General features: G+C 36.9%; 1 protein-coding gene across 1 annotated transcript; it reads right to left on the reverse strand.

Annotated features, from left to right (window-relative positions):
- Window positions 1–263: 263 nt before the first annotated feature.
- LOC121853767 (probable dimethyladenosine transferase) lies at window positions 264–16,842 on the reverse strand. Its single transcript, XM_042348122.1, has 6 exons — window positions 16,734–16,842; window positions 11,474–11,693; window positions 10,996–11,205; window positions 7,763–7,969; window positions 6,457–6,600; window positions 264–1,948 (listed from the first exon to the last, which is right to left on the reverse strand). The coding sequence occupies exons 1-6, from the start codon at window positions 16,826–16,828 to the stop codon at window positions 1,754–1,756; spliced, it is 1,071 nt and encodes a 356-aa protein (XP_042204056.1). The 5' UTR covers window positions 16,829–16,842; the 3' UTR covers window positions 264–1,753.
- Between the last annotated feature and the right edge of the window lie 453 nt (window positions 16,843–17,295).

Below are 17,295 nucleotides of genomic sequence, written 5' to 3' on the forward strand. Positions count from 1 at the left end.
CAAGATGTGGGGTGGAGGATGTGCTAGAAGAACTGGAGGATGTGAATGTTAAGAAAGCATGGTGTTCGGTGATTTATGGGAATTCACAAATTTAAAAGCAAGTGAATGTCAGCAAAGTAACAGTCTTTGTCTAATCTTGGTTGTGTCCACCTGGCAATATATTGGGAAAAGACCTAAAGACTCTCACCTTTTTCATGTATAAAAGCCTTTTCCTATTGTCTACAATGACTTAAGAAAAACTGAGTATTTTAAGGAAAGAAAAATATGTTTAAATAATCTGTATTACTTCCTGTAAGCCCACTCACTACATAATTAAAAAATCTCAATACAATACATACTTTACATTTAAGGTCAAAATTCACAAATTCTTGGGTTAAAAACCTTACAAGTCATTTCAAAGACATGCCAATTACAGTTTAAACAAATATGCAAGAAGCTGGTACTTATAACAATAACAGTTATGAGGATTCTTCATGTTATTAGCTACCTAAAATAGGACATACTAACGCTTGTGGATCAGTTACCGCACTGAACCATTACCTCCCATTCTTTGCCATCAAATAATCAAACTACAAAATATCAGTGTACTGCATATACTACAAAATATAGTCTGATGATTTGATGCCCAAGAACTAACATGTGGAATCACAAAACTGAATTCCATTCTGACTAGAACCAATATCAACTTGTAACATAAATACCTACAACACAAAAAGTCTAAACTATCCTCATTCGGTAAACAAACACATAACAATGTTTTTGCACCCCAAGCAAAGCTATTTTACCTTCCCAAAACTATACAAACATCTGGCTTAAGACATCATGATATATCAAATAATATTTAGATAAATATTAGAAGGCTTAAGGGATAGGACCTTGAGGATATATTATATATCTCTAGGTAATAGGAGGGAGACTTCAACTTAAACTAGCAGCCTTCTCATTTACTTTTAATTTAGGAGACTAGAAAGGACTACCAGAAAGTCTAGGGATCCTATCCTAGTAGGGGTACAAGAGGGCAAAAAATATTCTCAATAAAATTTTCTAATACACCAGGAACTGGACAAATTTTTACGAGAAATAAATTAACAGTGTGTATTCTTTTCAAAGACAGACACAGACAGTGTAAACCTTTAAACAATTATCTTAAGACTTGGAAAACAGAAAAGGCTAAATTCTGAACTTCAGGTAATATAGAGTATTCCTCTAAAGATGTTTCAAACTCAGGCATGGGTGGTGTGGCTGTAGTTACCTGTAAGAGGGACTATGCAATTTGAGTATGCCACTTTAATGGGGAAAAAATTTGTCCTCAACTTTGGCAACACGAATATATTTACATTTTTTCTCTAATAAATACAAAGATCTAAAAACACATAAATACCTACATTGACAACTAGAATACTGTATTCACCTAAATAAATAACATATACCAAAGGCAAGTTATTAAAGGGATGTTAGTCTGAACAAACATCCAACTGGGCATTCAACTGATTTAAATATATGTATACTTATAAAAATATATCTAAGCCCATTCTGAATTCAAAGAACAAGATGTCTGAAAAACAGAGACACCCTCAGTGAGTCAGGAGGAAATGAGACAGGGACCCACATACTCAACAATTCAAAATTAGCTACATACCGGTACTTCAAATTTAGCTGGTCAATCAATAACATTCTCTATGTAACATTAAAATATTGTTGACCTTTCAAATGGCAAGAAAAATATATTCCCTACAATATACTATTTAACACCCTATACAAAATGAATTCCTTCTTTATTAAAAGCATGTAATAATGCTAAGAAGTCATCTTGATCCATCTGCCTTGCACGTTTCTTATGAAACTGTCCATCAATTAGAATTTCTTCTACTTTGTCCTTCAAAACGAAATCATCTGGGATTTTCCTCTCCTTCAGTGAACACCAAGTTTTGTAATTTTTTTCTAAAGTCTGGAAAAGACAACAAAAAATAAAAAAACATCTACCTTAACACATGTAGCTACAGTAACAATCCACAAACATTCAATGATCTCTTGCAATTTACTTTTCATAAAGAATACATAATATTGTCTTTTATCATCCAATGATCCATAAAAATATTATTATTTTACCCTTTAATGATAAAAATCCACAGTAAAGCATGTGTCAACTAAAAATCTACTTTACAAAAGATTTGCTCATTCTAAATATGAAATTTAAGAATAAGGAATAATTTTCTTTAATTTAATTTTCCACATTTTATGAGAGTACAGTAGAACCTCAACAAATCGGACTAATTGGGGCAGACCCCAGTCCGAAAAAAATAAAACGAATATATGGGAAGGGGAGATAACACTGCTGATCTGAACTGTTTAAAGATAATCATTTGTTGTAATGTTAATACTGTACTTCAACAACTAAGGTCTTTAAGTGTATAACAAGGTTATTAAAAGAATATTACACCAACAATAAAAAAATATGAAACAGAAATCTCTGGGTTAAAAATCAGATATATAAGTCTGGTTGGCAACAACTGTTGTCACCGAGATGATTGTTATTTACTGTGAAGTGTTACATGAAAATAACCACAGAATTTGTCTTATGAGTAAAGAGAAAAGTGTATACTGTACAGAAGTATAAAGATATAAATACTGTAAGAGCAAATAAGTGTAGGAGTATTTTGTATGTGGAAGACAAATGTTTATTGGGAGCAGCTGGCAGAAGGGGGGGGGGTTACCACGGGTGGGTACTCCCTCTCTCCCCAAGGATTTCTTTAATACTTCTTTAAGCAATTTCATCACAATTCTCATATAATTTAGGATCATTTGGTGCCAGGTTGATAAAATATGATCCTAAAAGAATCAGCTTTCCTGAAATAAGAATCTGACACTAAACACCTTGAGTCATTTCATACCCATTTGTTTATAAAGGGTAAACAGCTGATTGGCTTACCAAATGTGTGTCTTCAACACTGTAAATTAGCACAGTACAGTCATGTATTTATCACCATGTACTTAATAAATGCTATTGCAGTGTATTTATCATCACTTAATAAGTAATATTGTAGTGTACAGCATTATGCATCTGCATATACACTGGTTTATTCATTAATCATTAGTCTAAGTGCACAAGTAGCCAATCTGAGTCATCATATAACACTCATACAGTGTTATAGTGACCCCTGTTGTAAGCTGGTTTACTGAAATCTCTCACACGAACGCATCTTATTAAATAACCTTCTGATACAGAGTATCCCTTTATTTTCAAGTCTTATTACAAATTACATGCAGTATTGTATTTTTCTCTATTACTGAAGATGTTATATTAATCATGATGAACCATAAACCATAAGAGCCAATCATATGGGAATATAATACTGAATCAATAAATAAATAAATCTGATGAATGCGGCAACTCCTGATCAGCCCCTGCTTACATACTGAAGTGAATTAGGTCTCATTAGGCCTATAGCAAATCTGATTAGACCACTGTATAGTACAATAAGTGTTGTTCATTTCATAAGTTTTTTTTATTTAATCTTCCCCATTTCAGAATTTTTTTTTTTTGTATTTCTGGTGACCAGAGCCCCTCATAGAGTCCGAAAAAGCTAATTCCGATATATTGAAGTCCAATTTATCAAGGTTTTAATGTATATATGGAGAAATTGGACAATTAGGTAACTGGCTCAGCGATGTATTGTAGTGTGAGAGACGAGTTTACAGTATACCTGTACTGTACTTGTTTTCACATGCGTTGAGGAGTAATATATATGGTGATTGTAGGAGACCAATGACAGATTAAAGCTTATTTATATATACAGTATTGTATACAGTAAGCTCCCTCTAACCCAGACTCACTTAATACAGATTTCCTTGCAAAACGGACAAGGGTCCAGCACCGGACACATGTATCCCCAACCAGAAAAAACACAACCAAAATCCAGTTAGTATGGGGGAAAATTTGTGTAAGTAGGGGTTGCCACTGTGGTGGCACAGGAGGGTAATTCAACATCTACATATTATTAGCTCACCTCATAGTGTTTGTGTTATATTTATTTATTACAGTACTGCACTACAGTATTTACTGTATAGTAACTGAATGTGTTTGTGGGTTGGAATAATGAAGAACAATCTAAATAAAGTTCAAAACTGAACAGAAAACGAATGAATAATCTAACACAAAAGTTCGGAAATTGTTGAATAATGTCAAAATATTCCAAACCCTCTAAGTCCAGATTTCAGATAGTCCGGACCTTTTCTGGGCAAGAAACATTTTAAACACTTAAATATTTGTCATTTCAAATTTGCACCATGCACAGTCATTTGAAATTGCTGCCAGCAAGCAATCCTTTTGCCTCTTTCCTCCCCTTGGACCCATATGTGAGCAGTTTATTCCACTACTCTTAAAATAGACTCTCCCATAATGCTGCACTGTGATTGGTTAGCTTTAAGCTCAACACATATTCAACCACAGAATAATAATAAAATTTAGGTAGAATAATTCAAACAACAGCGATGGTAATCCTCCTGGGAAGAGCAGAAGACGAGTGTGTATTGCATCATCCATATGTCACATGCACGAACACACTCTCCATTATTCTGAAGCCAAGTTACAAATTATATATTGTATTTTTTCTATTATTTTTAATTAAACTTACACCATAAAAGGCTGATGATATGAGAATATAATAATGAATAAATAAAAACGAAGTGACAAACGTGACAATGACTAGTCCCAACCCCCTCCTCCTTTATGGAGTAAGGGATGAGTGGTCAGGGAAGAGATTACCTTCTGATTGAGCCTGTCCTTTTAAAGTCAAATTACAAATTATTTATCTTATTTTTGTCTATAATTTAATACCGTAAGAGGCTGATCATATAAGAATATAATAAAGAATAAATAAAAACAAAGTGATGAAAGTGACAACAGCGAGTCCCACCCCGCCTCCAGCATGTTTACTAATGAAGTGTCATATGTCATACCTAGTAGCTCTCGTTAGGCCTATATCAAATCTGATTAGACCACTGTACAGTATCCCCATTAAAGACTATACAGAATACAGTATATTTTATGAATAATTAAGGTAATATATTTTATAAAAAATATATATTTTTTATGAACTGTACAGTACAGTGCCTGTAGTACTATAAAGGAAAACTGTAAAAGGAAGCACACATAACATTAATTGCACATTAATATAAAAATTTATGGGTCATCAAAAGGGTGGGGGTGGTGGACTAATGACTGGCTACTTAGTGAACAGTAGGCCCCAGAAACTCTCCCCCACAAAAAAAATCTCAAAAGTCCAGACAATCGGCAAGTCCAGACCCCCCTTTCCCCCCAAATTGTCCTGACTTTTGAAGGTTTACTGTAAATATATACAAAGTATGAATAACAGCATCAATATACTTTGGACAAACAAGTTATGGGGATTGAGAGGTGCCGGACAGAGATTTTCCAGTTACTTGAACCTCACTCTTAAGATCCTACAATGCAGTGTGTTAAGGCTGACCTTGCAAATTGGTGTCTCAGAAAAACAGACTTCTTTACCACTTATTCCACTCTATATAAACGAAGTGGCTTAAAAATATAAAAAATATAATATAAACTATAAATTAAGAAAAATGAAGAGCATGGGTGTATATGTGTGGGAAGTGTGGAGGCGGTAGGCTATAAAGGAGTGGCCCACTCCCTCCCCCGAAGTGACGTCATAGCATACACACAGCCCAGCAGCCAAACGTATTTGAGTCAGCTGGTTGACTGCTTGGCTGAAGTGGGCCGCATCATCCCAGAGGATCGTTTGAGTGTGGAAAGAGCTATTTTTTTTTTAAATAATATGTGCTATTGTATTTTATGGTATGCTATGTATCAATTTTATTGTTTATCATAGTAAAATATATGGCAGCTCATCCCCATTGCATGCAGTATTCAAACTTACGATTCTACCCGACAATGTAAGAATTATTATTATTATTATTATTATTGTTGTTTCATTTTGGTGCCGGTTAGTTGAATCTGCCGGTTACCAGGACTTCAGATAACTGAGGTTCTACTGTATTATGTATGTTCCTGAATCTTCTAATCAATACATATATGATGTGCTCTCTCAACTTCTACAATTTCCATACTTCCTAACCTATCCTACACCCAACAACCTCTTTCCTGCCTTAACTTAGCTTTTAATCCTCTACATTGCAACCAAATATGTACTGTACCAACCATTACTAGAAATCTTTACTTTGATCATATATATGAGAAAGATAATCAGAGAATGTCATTAAAAATAACAATACAGTAATAATAAACAGCACATCAACACAAAGAACTGATGTTTCTAAAAATACCGAGTTCAGTAAAAGAACTCTGCCTTGACAACTTTAAAAAATCTTCTATAGCCAAATCATAGATTAATATTAGCAGGTAGCACGTACTGCTACTCACCTACAGTTTACAGAGTAATCAACTAATGAGAAACTGACCTGTAATACAGAAGACTGTTTGAATGCAGCAGATAGTGTTTTGTTTTTTCTAACAAAGACAATACGGAGGAGACCATCCCACTCTGAGAAGTTAATGTTAGGTACAGGATTCTTGGGCTCAATTCTCACCACTGCTGATTCCACCTAAAAGTAAAGGAAAATAATTGCTTCCGGTATTTTTTAGCTTCAAACCTCACTATTAAATACAATAGGGCAACCAGAGGTGGTGGTGTACTACTGTATCTTAAGGAGCACCTGACAGTAACCATTAATGTCAAGCAAAACGAAATGGGATCATTCTTGTCTATTTGGTGTGATTTAATAGCTCAAAACATAAGTAAGCTGATAGTAGGTGTGTACTATTGGGCTGACTCAGCCTTAGTGGAGGAAGTAGTAGATCTCCATAGTCATTCAGGCAGCATCAAGAGAGCAAGCCCTGTTCATGGTAGATTTTAATCCTGAGACAATTCACTGGGAGAATATTACCACACAAGCCAAGGGAGAAGAATTCCTTGATCTCTTGATCTCATTCAAGATTGAGTCCTCACACAATATACAGCTACTCCCCAACTTACGACGGGGAGACAACATTCTGGATTTAGTCTTTACAAATGAGGAGGCTTTGGTGGACAAGGTCCACGTTGGGTTAAACTAATTCCAATCAGCAACCACGACATACTAAGATGGAAAACAATCTTTAAAAGTCAAGATAAAGTAGCTGAGGAGGTATACTATGAGATTACCAGCTCATGTGAGACAAACTACAGAGAATTAACTGGGAGGAAATCAATAAAGAAGAGTCAGAAATAGAGAACTCTTGGCTTTTTCAAAGCTTAGAATTTCAGAGTTAGCACCCTGAAGAACACTAAATGATGAGTATGTTTGTCTTCAGTTATTTCAAACAGAACTATCTTCTCTCTTATCAAGGCCTCTCATAATGTAAAAGGTTCATAGGAAAATTAGTTTGCAGCTACAGTGATGACCACATGTAGTTTTTACCCAAAGTTAAGAGATAACTGCTGTGTTATACCTAGTTCAATATTGGGGTTGCATTTTATCACTAAACAAATTCTATTTGAGGAGATTTATTTTTACTTTCTGGACATAAGTACTTCTGTGTTCAGTTACTTTATTATTTTTACTAAACTAATTTCCAATGAAGGTATTTTTTACTTTTACTTCAACAATTTTCCTTCCAGTAACAGTACTTTTACTAAAGTAACATTTTCCAGTACTTTGTGCACCACTGACAATTATGAACTTATTGAATGACACACAAAACAATATTTACAAACAGTAACTGTACCTTAGGAGGGGGCCTGAAGTTATTCTTGCCAACTTTCATGAGATGATCTACCTTGGCTAACAACTGTGTGTTAACAGTTAGTCGGCAATACAACTTGTCACCAGGCCTGGCAATTAAACGTTCGGCAAATTCCTGTTGAAACATAAGTATCGCACACCTGAAGATTGGCCGATGAAGTAATAACTTGAAGACAAATGGCGATGAAATCTGCAGGGATAACAAGGGAAAGAATTAAGTTACCGCCTCTCACTCATGCCCATGATTGCTTAATAGTTACATGGATGAAGTGTGCAAAGAAATGTATATTCCATTTATGTGTTTGCCCTTAGGGCAATTATTTCTTTTACCTGTATTGTATATGTGTGTATGTGTGTGTAAACACACACACACACAAAAAACACATACAAATAAATAATAATGGGAAAATACCCTCACAAACAATCAGAAACAAGACAACAGAAATTTATTAAAAATGTGAGTCTACCTTCAAATCAACTCTGTGCTTTGTTATAACTTTAATAACAAAGTCTGGAATTGACTTGAGGGTAGACTCACATTTTTTAAACATTTTGTTGTCTTGTTTCTGATGATTGTGAGAGGATTTCACCATTATTATTTATTTGTATGTGTTTTGTTGTGTGTGTCTACAGCGGCACCAGGAAGTCTGTTGACATGCAATTACTGCAGGGCGACGATGGATATAGATGGTGTGGGCCTAACCCAGTTTAGGATGTTACAGAATGCAGTAAAGCAGAGAGGATGCTGCAGGTATTGCCCTGACTGCAGAGTCAAGGTGGATGAGGCAATTGCAAGCCATAAGGAAACAAGTTTCCTAGGGACAAAAATAGACAAAGCTGAAGCCCTGCTGGTTGCCAAACTAGAACAAGTTGGGAAAAATATCACGGATAAGACTGAGGAAGTAGACGATAGAATGGAGGGGGTAGTGAAGAGGAGTTATGATCAGGTCTTAAAAGGCCCACGGGAGGTAACGGAGAGTAATGCAGGATCCAAAAAAGTTCTACAGCAGCTAGGGACTCTGAAGAAGTGTGTCGAAGAGATGGCAACTAGCAGACCTACTGTTAGGAGAGAGGAGGAACAAAGGTAACATTTCGAGCGCAGGAACAACGTAATAGTTCATGGAGTCCCTGAGAGCCAGTCGGAGAAAGCGGAGACTAGGAAATCACAAGACACGTTGCAGTTTAAGAGTATTTGTACAAAGGTTCTAAATATGTCATTCCACCCTCAGGATGTGAGGAGGCTGGGACAAAAGCAGAGGACAAGCCTCGACCCCTCAGGAACACACTAGTGAGTGAAGAGAAGAAATGGAAAATTATTCGGCAGGCAAAAAACTTGGCCAGTAGCGAAACATTCCGGAATGTATTCATTCACCCAGATCGCAAGATATTACAGAGGGAACAGCACAGGAAGCTCATGCACGGCTTGAAGCAGAGGAGGGAAGAGTCGAGGTTGAACGGGGGCAACCCTCCACCCACTCTACCTCCCACCCAGGAGGAGGCAGCGGCTCTACCTCCCACCCGGTAAGAGGTTGGCGCCGTGTAAACAATGAAATTTCTAACCACACCCTGCAAAACACAGTGTATTTGGCAAATGCTGCAGCCACTGAGAATTGACAGGGGCCGGAGTTATTACCAAGAGCAGAGGCGTTACCGAGAACAAATTCCGGCTTAAATGTCATGTACACTAATACTGACACGTTCCTTGATAAGAGGGAGGAGTTTGAAACACTACAGAAGGTACATCAACCAGAAATAGTAGGAATTGTAGAACTGTTGTACAAGAATAGAAGAATAGACCCGGAGGAATGCGAGTTCAGTATTGACGGATACGACTTATTTACGAACTTTTCTCAAGTATCTTGCAGGAGGGGTGACGTTATCTATGCTAGGCAAGACCTTAGAGCCAGCCAGGTGAGGGTACAGGGAGAAGATGTTTTTGAAAAATCAAAGTGGTGTAAAATTAAGTTGAAGGGAGATGTACTTATTGTCGGGTGCATTTACAGATCCCCAAACTGCAGCTCACCAACCAAAGGAACTTAAGATCTTTAATTGACAATGCAGCGAAGCTCAACCCTAGCCACCTCCTTATCATAGGGGACTTTAACTATGGCGACATCGACTGGAAAAATGAGCACACGCTAAATGACCTAAATAACCCCACTACTCTTTTTGTAGAAACTCCGAGAGAAAATTTTCTGTTCCAGCATGTGAAAGACCCGACGCATTACAGAGGGGAGCAAATCACCCAAGCCACTGGACCTCATCATAACAAATGAGGAGGGTATAGTGTCGCCGTTCACTCCCAGATGCACGATAACTGCTAGAGGGGTGCTGAGGTACGATGTCTCGCCGACTTCTCCAACTCGCCAGTAATACCTGCAATTGTGTTATTTCCTATTGACTAACATATATGTCTAATATTTTATAAGACTAGAACACTTCTTTTATGATTTTCGTTTTTTAGCCTACTACATATTCAGTTTCTAAAGAGAGACTTCCCAAGATTCATCAGACCTTTAAAGGTGGCGACACACTGGGAACTTTCCTCCAAACATGTTGCCAGCTAAGCTGACCGTTGGCCAAAACGCCCAACAAGCAGCAGAATTTCGGTTGTTGCTAGAAATGGACAACAGTTTGTCGGGGTCTTTGCTGGCTGGATTAGTGCTCAAATGAGCTTCCTATAATTTAAAAAAATAAATACAAAAATAAATCATGAAACAATAATCATTTAAAATATAACACATAAACAGTGACATCCAGTATTTCTATTTATTTGTCACTTTAAAACATCTTTAGTATTATAAAAGCATTATTCAGGGTCTTCTTTGACCAGCCAGCCGCCGCCACTTTTAAAGAAACTTCATGTAGCGCCCATTTGTCTGTTCTTTAGCTTTTGCAAACGCCTCACTTGTTTCACCAATTCAAGAACTATTGCACAATCCTGCAAGGCCTCTACTGTAGTAACGGGATCCATGGTGAACCTCGTCTAGACACTTTGTTGTTGTTTTCATTGCACTGGGCAGATGCGCCAACAAAACATCCCAGTGTGACGCAAACCGTCTCTTTGTTTTGCTGGCCGGACAATGTTTACCAAACATGTTTGGAGGAAAGTGCCCAGTGTGCTGCTGCCTTAAAGGTTAATATGAGCAATTGTGTTATACCTAGCCACAACAAGCAATTATAAAACACTGCTTATACAGCACAGTATATACAAACCTGGTAAGGCAAATTTGCCACGCACACATCAAATGTTGGGAGATCGGCCTTAAGAACATCACCAATTCTAATGTCCAGTTTTGAGTGGAGTGGAGTAGAAAGGAATCTCTTGTGTAATTCTGCTACCATCCTCGAGTCTACTTCACATGCTATCACTCGCTTTACTCGATCCAGGAGCTTTACAGTCATATTTCCAGTTCCCGGACCAACCTATTGTGTTTGGAGAGTTTTAGAGCAATTCATTATAGCTCACACTTTTCAAGAAAACTATATCTTAGTTTAAGTGAGTCAAGATTAACTTCGTTACAAATCTGTAAAACATTTAAATACAGTACAGTAAATATCTCCAAAAAAAAAAAGTATTGTTTGAGTTTTAAGAATACATTACATCCATCCAATTCATTATCCTAACTTAAACAATAAATTTGACATATATAATTCTACAGAACAATGAATAAAATCTTCATTAAATACTAACCTCAAGTACAGTGTCCGTTGTCTTTAATCCAGCTTTTTCAACCATAGAAGTGATGATGAGAGGGTTCTTAAGGATGTGTTGCCCTAAGTCTGTGTTGAAGACAAGTCCTTGTGCTGGTGCACTTGATGCAGGTTTTGCCCCTTTTATCCCAGCCTTCATGCTCACACGGCTTACCTCCTTGTGCACACGGCACTTTTTTACTGATGGGGCTTTCGGCATCCTAAAAAACATTGCAAATCCTCAGAGTAATATACCTGTACAAATTTCTAGATTTAAACTCCAATCAACAAACATTCCTCGATTACAGTGCAGCACTGAAATGCAGTTGCCTTAATACAGTAATGTGTTTAGGCACAACTGCACAGTATAGGAAAGCTTTAAAGTTAGGATGAAAAATTTCTTCAATATCTCCCACTAAAAAAAAAACCTAAAAGCACCCCATTTTCAACACATGCCACAGATGACATGTTATTAATAAAAAAAATATATAACAACTGAATACTTCTCCCCGAAATTTATATCCCATATAGTTAAAGATGAAAAATAAAAAGAGGGATGGGGGACAGAGACCAATGTCCACATGTTCAAAGCCTTTAGACTAGAGGAATGGAAACCCATCTGATGAAAAACAAATTCTCACAACTGAAAATATCTGAGGTAGAAAAATCCCACCACCAGGCAAATGCAACTATTAACATCCTATGTCTGCCTCTAACCATATACTGTACACTTGGTAAAAAACTTCTTTACAAATTCATGTGCAGAACAAAATGCCACCATGAACTAAGGTGTATTTATAAGGGCCCAAGAGGCATACTGTTATTCACCAATCATATTATACAGTAACAAACTAATTTTATATTTTGAAATAAATAACTAAATTAGGCCCATCATAATAGGTAGGAAATGCCTCACAATCACGCCTGCCAACCCTATTGAGACAACAGGATTATTCAGTTCCAAATTCATCGGACCCTCCTGAGAGATACTTTTTTTTTACCGAGTGTATATAGCCTATGTCCGTCTCTAACTATATACACAACCTATGTCTATCTCTAACTATATACACAGCCTATGTCTACCTCTGTAGCCATCTTTAACTATATCAACAGTCTATCAACAGCCTATGTCTGTCTCTAACTCCTCACTTGTACTACAAGAACTATCACTTAGAATGAGAAAAACAATTCCATAGGAGTTAATTTCACTGTCTCTGTCTGAGCAAGAATTAGAATAAATTCTATGTAGGGCACAAAACCACTAAAGAAAGGAGTCACAGGGTCACCATAGACTCATCTCTGTTACCTAGTGTAATGTGTTCTCTTCATAACATTAAGCTCTTCGGAGAACCTGTAATAACTTGTCTCCTGAAAAAGGCTCTCACTTAATATCCAGTGACAGAGAAAAGTCAACAATGAGTTGATCAGCATCATAAAGTATACCAGACTAGATCTTCATCAACATGTGTGGGCACAAGATGCTAAAAAAGAAAAAAAAAAAAGTAAATCCTAATCATTGCTTGCCAATCAATTTTGTATTGTGTACAGTACAAAGATATGTATATTTCCTATATGTATTTGCCCTTAGAACATTATTTATTTTACTTGTATTGTATATACAGTACACTGTATATGTATATGTATATATACGTGTGTGTGTGTGTGTGTGTGTGGGGGGGGGGGGATTCTATTCAAGAACTTAAGTAAACATAGAGGCTACCGAAAGCCTGTACAGCATTATCTATACATTTGTCCATTATGCCTGAACATGGCCCAGTACAGATAAGCCACCATCCACAACAACAACACACCATTACATGAGTAAATAACTAGACATTACTGTACAGTACTACATAATTCTAGAATTCTACCCCTAAGTCTTCTTTAACATGTTATATTTGCATTATTTATCAGTTACAGTTTCTGTGATTGCCTAGGTTCCTACTAATGCTATATTAAAGTGAGCATGCTCTGATTGGCTAATCGTCCATTACCGGCGAGCAACGCAAGAACTATATCTGACTGTGACTGGCCGGATGAAATTTTCCCTCGAGTCTTGAAAGAGTGTAGGGAACAGATTAGCGGACCCCTCGTAAACTTATTTACAAAATCATTAGACACTGGAGTTGTGCCAGAGTTGTGGAAACAGGCAAATGTAGTACCCATATTCAAAAAGGGAGACAGAGCATCAGCGTCAAATTACCGGCCGATCAGTTTGACGTCAGTAGTGGGGAAATTTCTTGAATCAATTATAGCAGATAGCATCGATGTCTAGAGAAAGCAAATTAATCTCGACTCTCAACATGGGTTTACAAAGGAAAATCTTGTCTAACAAATCTGCTAACGTTTTTAGGAAAGTCTTGAGGTAGTAGATAATGACGAAAATTACGATGTTATTTACTTAGACTTTAGCAAAGCATTTGACAGAGTACGCATCAGGAAGCTTCTGAAAAAATTAAGGCTCATGGTATCGAAGATTTAAATTGGATAAAATCATGGCTCACCGATAGAACGCAGAAGGGTCAGCGAGATGGTGTTAAATCTGAGTGGGGCCGGTAACCAGTGGGGTTCCCAGGGGGTCAGTACTAGGCCCACTCTTGTTCATAATCTACATAAACGATTTAGATACTGGGATCAGCAGTGACATAAGCAAGTTTCAGGATGACACCAAAATAGAGTGACAAATTAATTCAGGGCAGGATGCAAATGCATTACAGGAGGATCTAAATAAACTGCAGGGTGGTCTGAAAAATGGCAAATAAAATTCAACACCAGCAATTGCATGATACTTAATATTGGAAGAACTACTTATAATGTATACAGCCTTAACAACATCAACCTAGAGAAGTCGACTTGTGAAAGAGACCTAGGGTACTTATAAGCCCGGACCTACGCCTGAAAACAGTGCGTTAATGTTCGAAATAAGGCAAACAGAGTATTGGGTTTTTATCTAGAAGTGTAAGTAACAAGAATGCAGAGGTCTTATTGCAACTATATCTTGCGCTAGTCAGGCCGCACCTCGATTATGGGTTCAGTTCTGGTGCCCCTATTATAGAATGGATATAAATTCACTAGAGTGTTGCAGCGAAGAATGACAAAAATGATTCGGGACTTAGAAACCTTCCATATCAGGATAGGTTAAAGAAACTTAACTTACATTCCTAGAAAGGCGAAGAGTCGGGGAGATATGATAGAAGTATTTAAGTGGGTGAAAGGAATCAATAAAGGGATATAGATAAAGTTCTTATAATATCTGAGCAGGATAGGACTCCGAACAACGGTTCAAGTTGGATAAGTTTAGGTTTAGGAGGAGATAGGAAGAAACTGGTTCACAAATAGGGTGGTTGACGAGTGGAACAAGCTTAGCAACTTTGTAGTAAGTGCGGGAACTCTGGAAAGTTTTAAAAGGAGGCTAGATAGATTCATGGATGATAGAGAGTGGTAGTAACTCTCGACAGGAGCTGCCATGCACAGGCCAACTGGCCTATTGCAGACTCCTTATTTTCTTATGTTCTTATTTCTGTTGTGTGTGGAAACTTATCATTAAAAAAGAGGCAACATTTACTAGAACGTAATAGAACCAAACCAACCAAAGAAGCCTACCTAACTTCCAAGCCAAGGGGCAGACTCCCGTCATACTAAACAGAAAGTACTTAGCCAATCAGAACACACTCACAGTAAAATAGCATTAGAAGGAACATATCCAGTCATGGCAAAATATTCACTATGTTTAAATCAACACATTTTAACACATTTGGGTAAATTTTTACAAGTTGCCCGTAATGGTTTTGGACATGACACTCAAGTTTTTCCAAGTTTTTTTTTTTAATGTTTTTAACAATTGACCCTCATTTCTATATGCAAATGACTCTTTCTGAATATGACAATCGTGGGGACCGTGGGAAATAGGGGATTTTGGGTGGGGGGGGGGAGCAAAAGCACGTGATATGCTATATAAATAACCAAAGTTGGCTCGAACTTTCTGACTTTAACAAGTAATGAAAAGCCAAAATTTGAGAATCAGAGCCAAGTTTTGGCAAAAGATTATTATCAAACCCTAGGTTTCATCTCAAAATCAGTTTCTGTGCTAACCTAAACTGACCTAACTGCCATTGTTCAAAATTTGAACCCCTAGCTGATTGGGGGGCTCTGCCCCATGACCCCCCCCAACATATTCCTATTGAAACAACCACCCTAACCAAACTAATCTAACCTTACCTTATTAAGCATGAGCAGGTCACCTAGGTCAGACTATAGCTCATGTGTACTGCAGACTAGTAAAAAACATAGAAACAGCTCTCTGAGGACACAGGCAACATCAACATTGGGCTTAGAAAATATTCAATGACTCCATAACAAATTAAATGCGAGTTTGTCGAAAACAAATAATTTGCGAGGGAAATGTTACTTTAAAAAGTTGTTAGAAATGGCGAGATATACCTAGAACTGGACCTAAAAATATTGTGAGACATTATGGGCAACATGTAAAAAAATACTCACATTTACCAAAACTACGACAGTGTCCACTATAAAACACAGTGAGATCGCAGTGTTTTTAAATTGGCACTGGAAGCTTGCTGTGACCGGCTAAGTTCCTACTAACGCTATTTTATCGTGAGGCCACTCTGGTTAGTTACTCATCCATTACCGACAAACAAAAAGGCAAAATATCTACTGCAGTCATTTGAGCACTTTAACATATTTCCACAAACTACAAGTGTCCACTATAATATAACATTGAAAATAAGGCATATTTATAATTGTTTTCAACCAATTTTGCTCGCGGGTTAGTCCTATATAATTACCATTTATGTTTCTCTATCTTCCCATATATGACTCAATAATCAGTTAGGTGGTGGCAACTACTAAATATTCGCCAAGAAAAGTGTCTTAAAAATTGTCTAAACCCTCAGAAAAACACATAAGAACATAAGAATAGAGGAAGCTGCAGCGGGCATATTGGCCCATACTGGGCAGTCCCATTTACACCCAACCCCAATTGCTCATATATGTTTGAGCTCAACTCGAGATCGATATTGTCCAAAACTGCAGTTATACCGATATCCAAACTGTTCTAATGTAACCTAACGGTAACCGATTCCCCGGATTACCGAAATTAAAATAATACCTTCAAGGGGTACCAGGCCTCCACTTTACTTCAGGTAATGTTCTATCTAAACCCGAAAAAATATTCCCAGACTTAATAACAATTCTTGATCTTAAATGTCATTCGAAAGAAATAAAGTATAATTACACGATACCTTATTGACTGTGAGTGGTAGGCTGGCCACAATACACTGCACCACACCCCACCTGGCCTTATCGTCACCCAAAGCTCTGAGACTGTAGTGTACATGTGGATTTGTTTACCTCGCATTTGCGATTCTTTTAAAATTTATCTCATGTATTAATATTAACATGCATTTATAAAATTTTGTAATTTAAAAAATATATACATTTTTCATAGTGTATAATTTTTATTATAAAATTAAATTCAATTATACAAGTTTCTAAACATGAATCGCAGTTGATGACCGTTTTCCGTCATTATATTGTTATTATTATATATATTACTAATATTGTCATTAGTTAATCATAATATAATTATTGTAATTAATACCATTATTATCATTATCCATCATCTAACACGCATATGTCAACTAAGCACCACAAGTTCACAACATGCCTAGTGAAAATATGACGTCAAGAACACCACTGATCGGTTAAGCCCCTTGGGTGGTCGGTTACGCATCTGTTACGCACTGTTGGCAAATACTGGGCATGTACATTACAGTCCACTGATTTCAGGATGTATCTGCTGAG

This window comes from Homarus americanus, unplaced genomic scaffold (genome assembly GCF_018991925.1).
Source record: "Homarus americanus isolate GMGI-L3 unplaced genomic scaffold, GMGI_Hamer_2.0 scaffold18703, whole genome shotgun sequence".
Classification (NCBI taxonomy): domain Eukaryota; kingdom Metazoa; phylum Arthropoda; class Malacostraca; order Decapoda; family Nephropidae; genus Homarus; species Homarus americanus.

Coding starts and splice junctions, on each gene's coding strand:
- LOC121853767 (XM_042348122.1), bottom strand. CDS start 16,828: ATGTACACTACAGTCTCAGAGCTTTGGGTGACGATAAGGCCAGGTGGG. Junction 11,206..11,473: donor CAACGGACACTGTACTTGAG/GTTAGTATTTAA, acceptor CAAACACAATAG/GTTGGTCCGGGAACTGGAAA. Junction 6,601..7,762: donor ACTTCAGGCCCCCTCCTAAG/GTACAGTTACTG, acceptor CTTTACTTTTAG/GTGGAATCAGCAGTGGTGAG.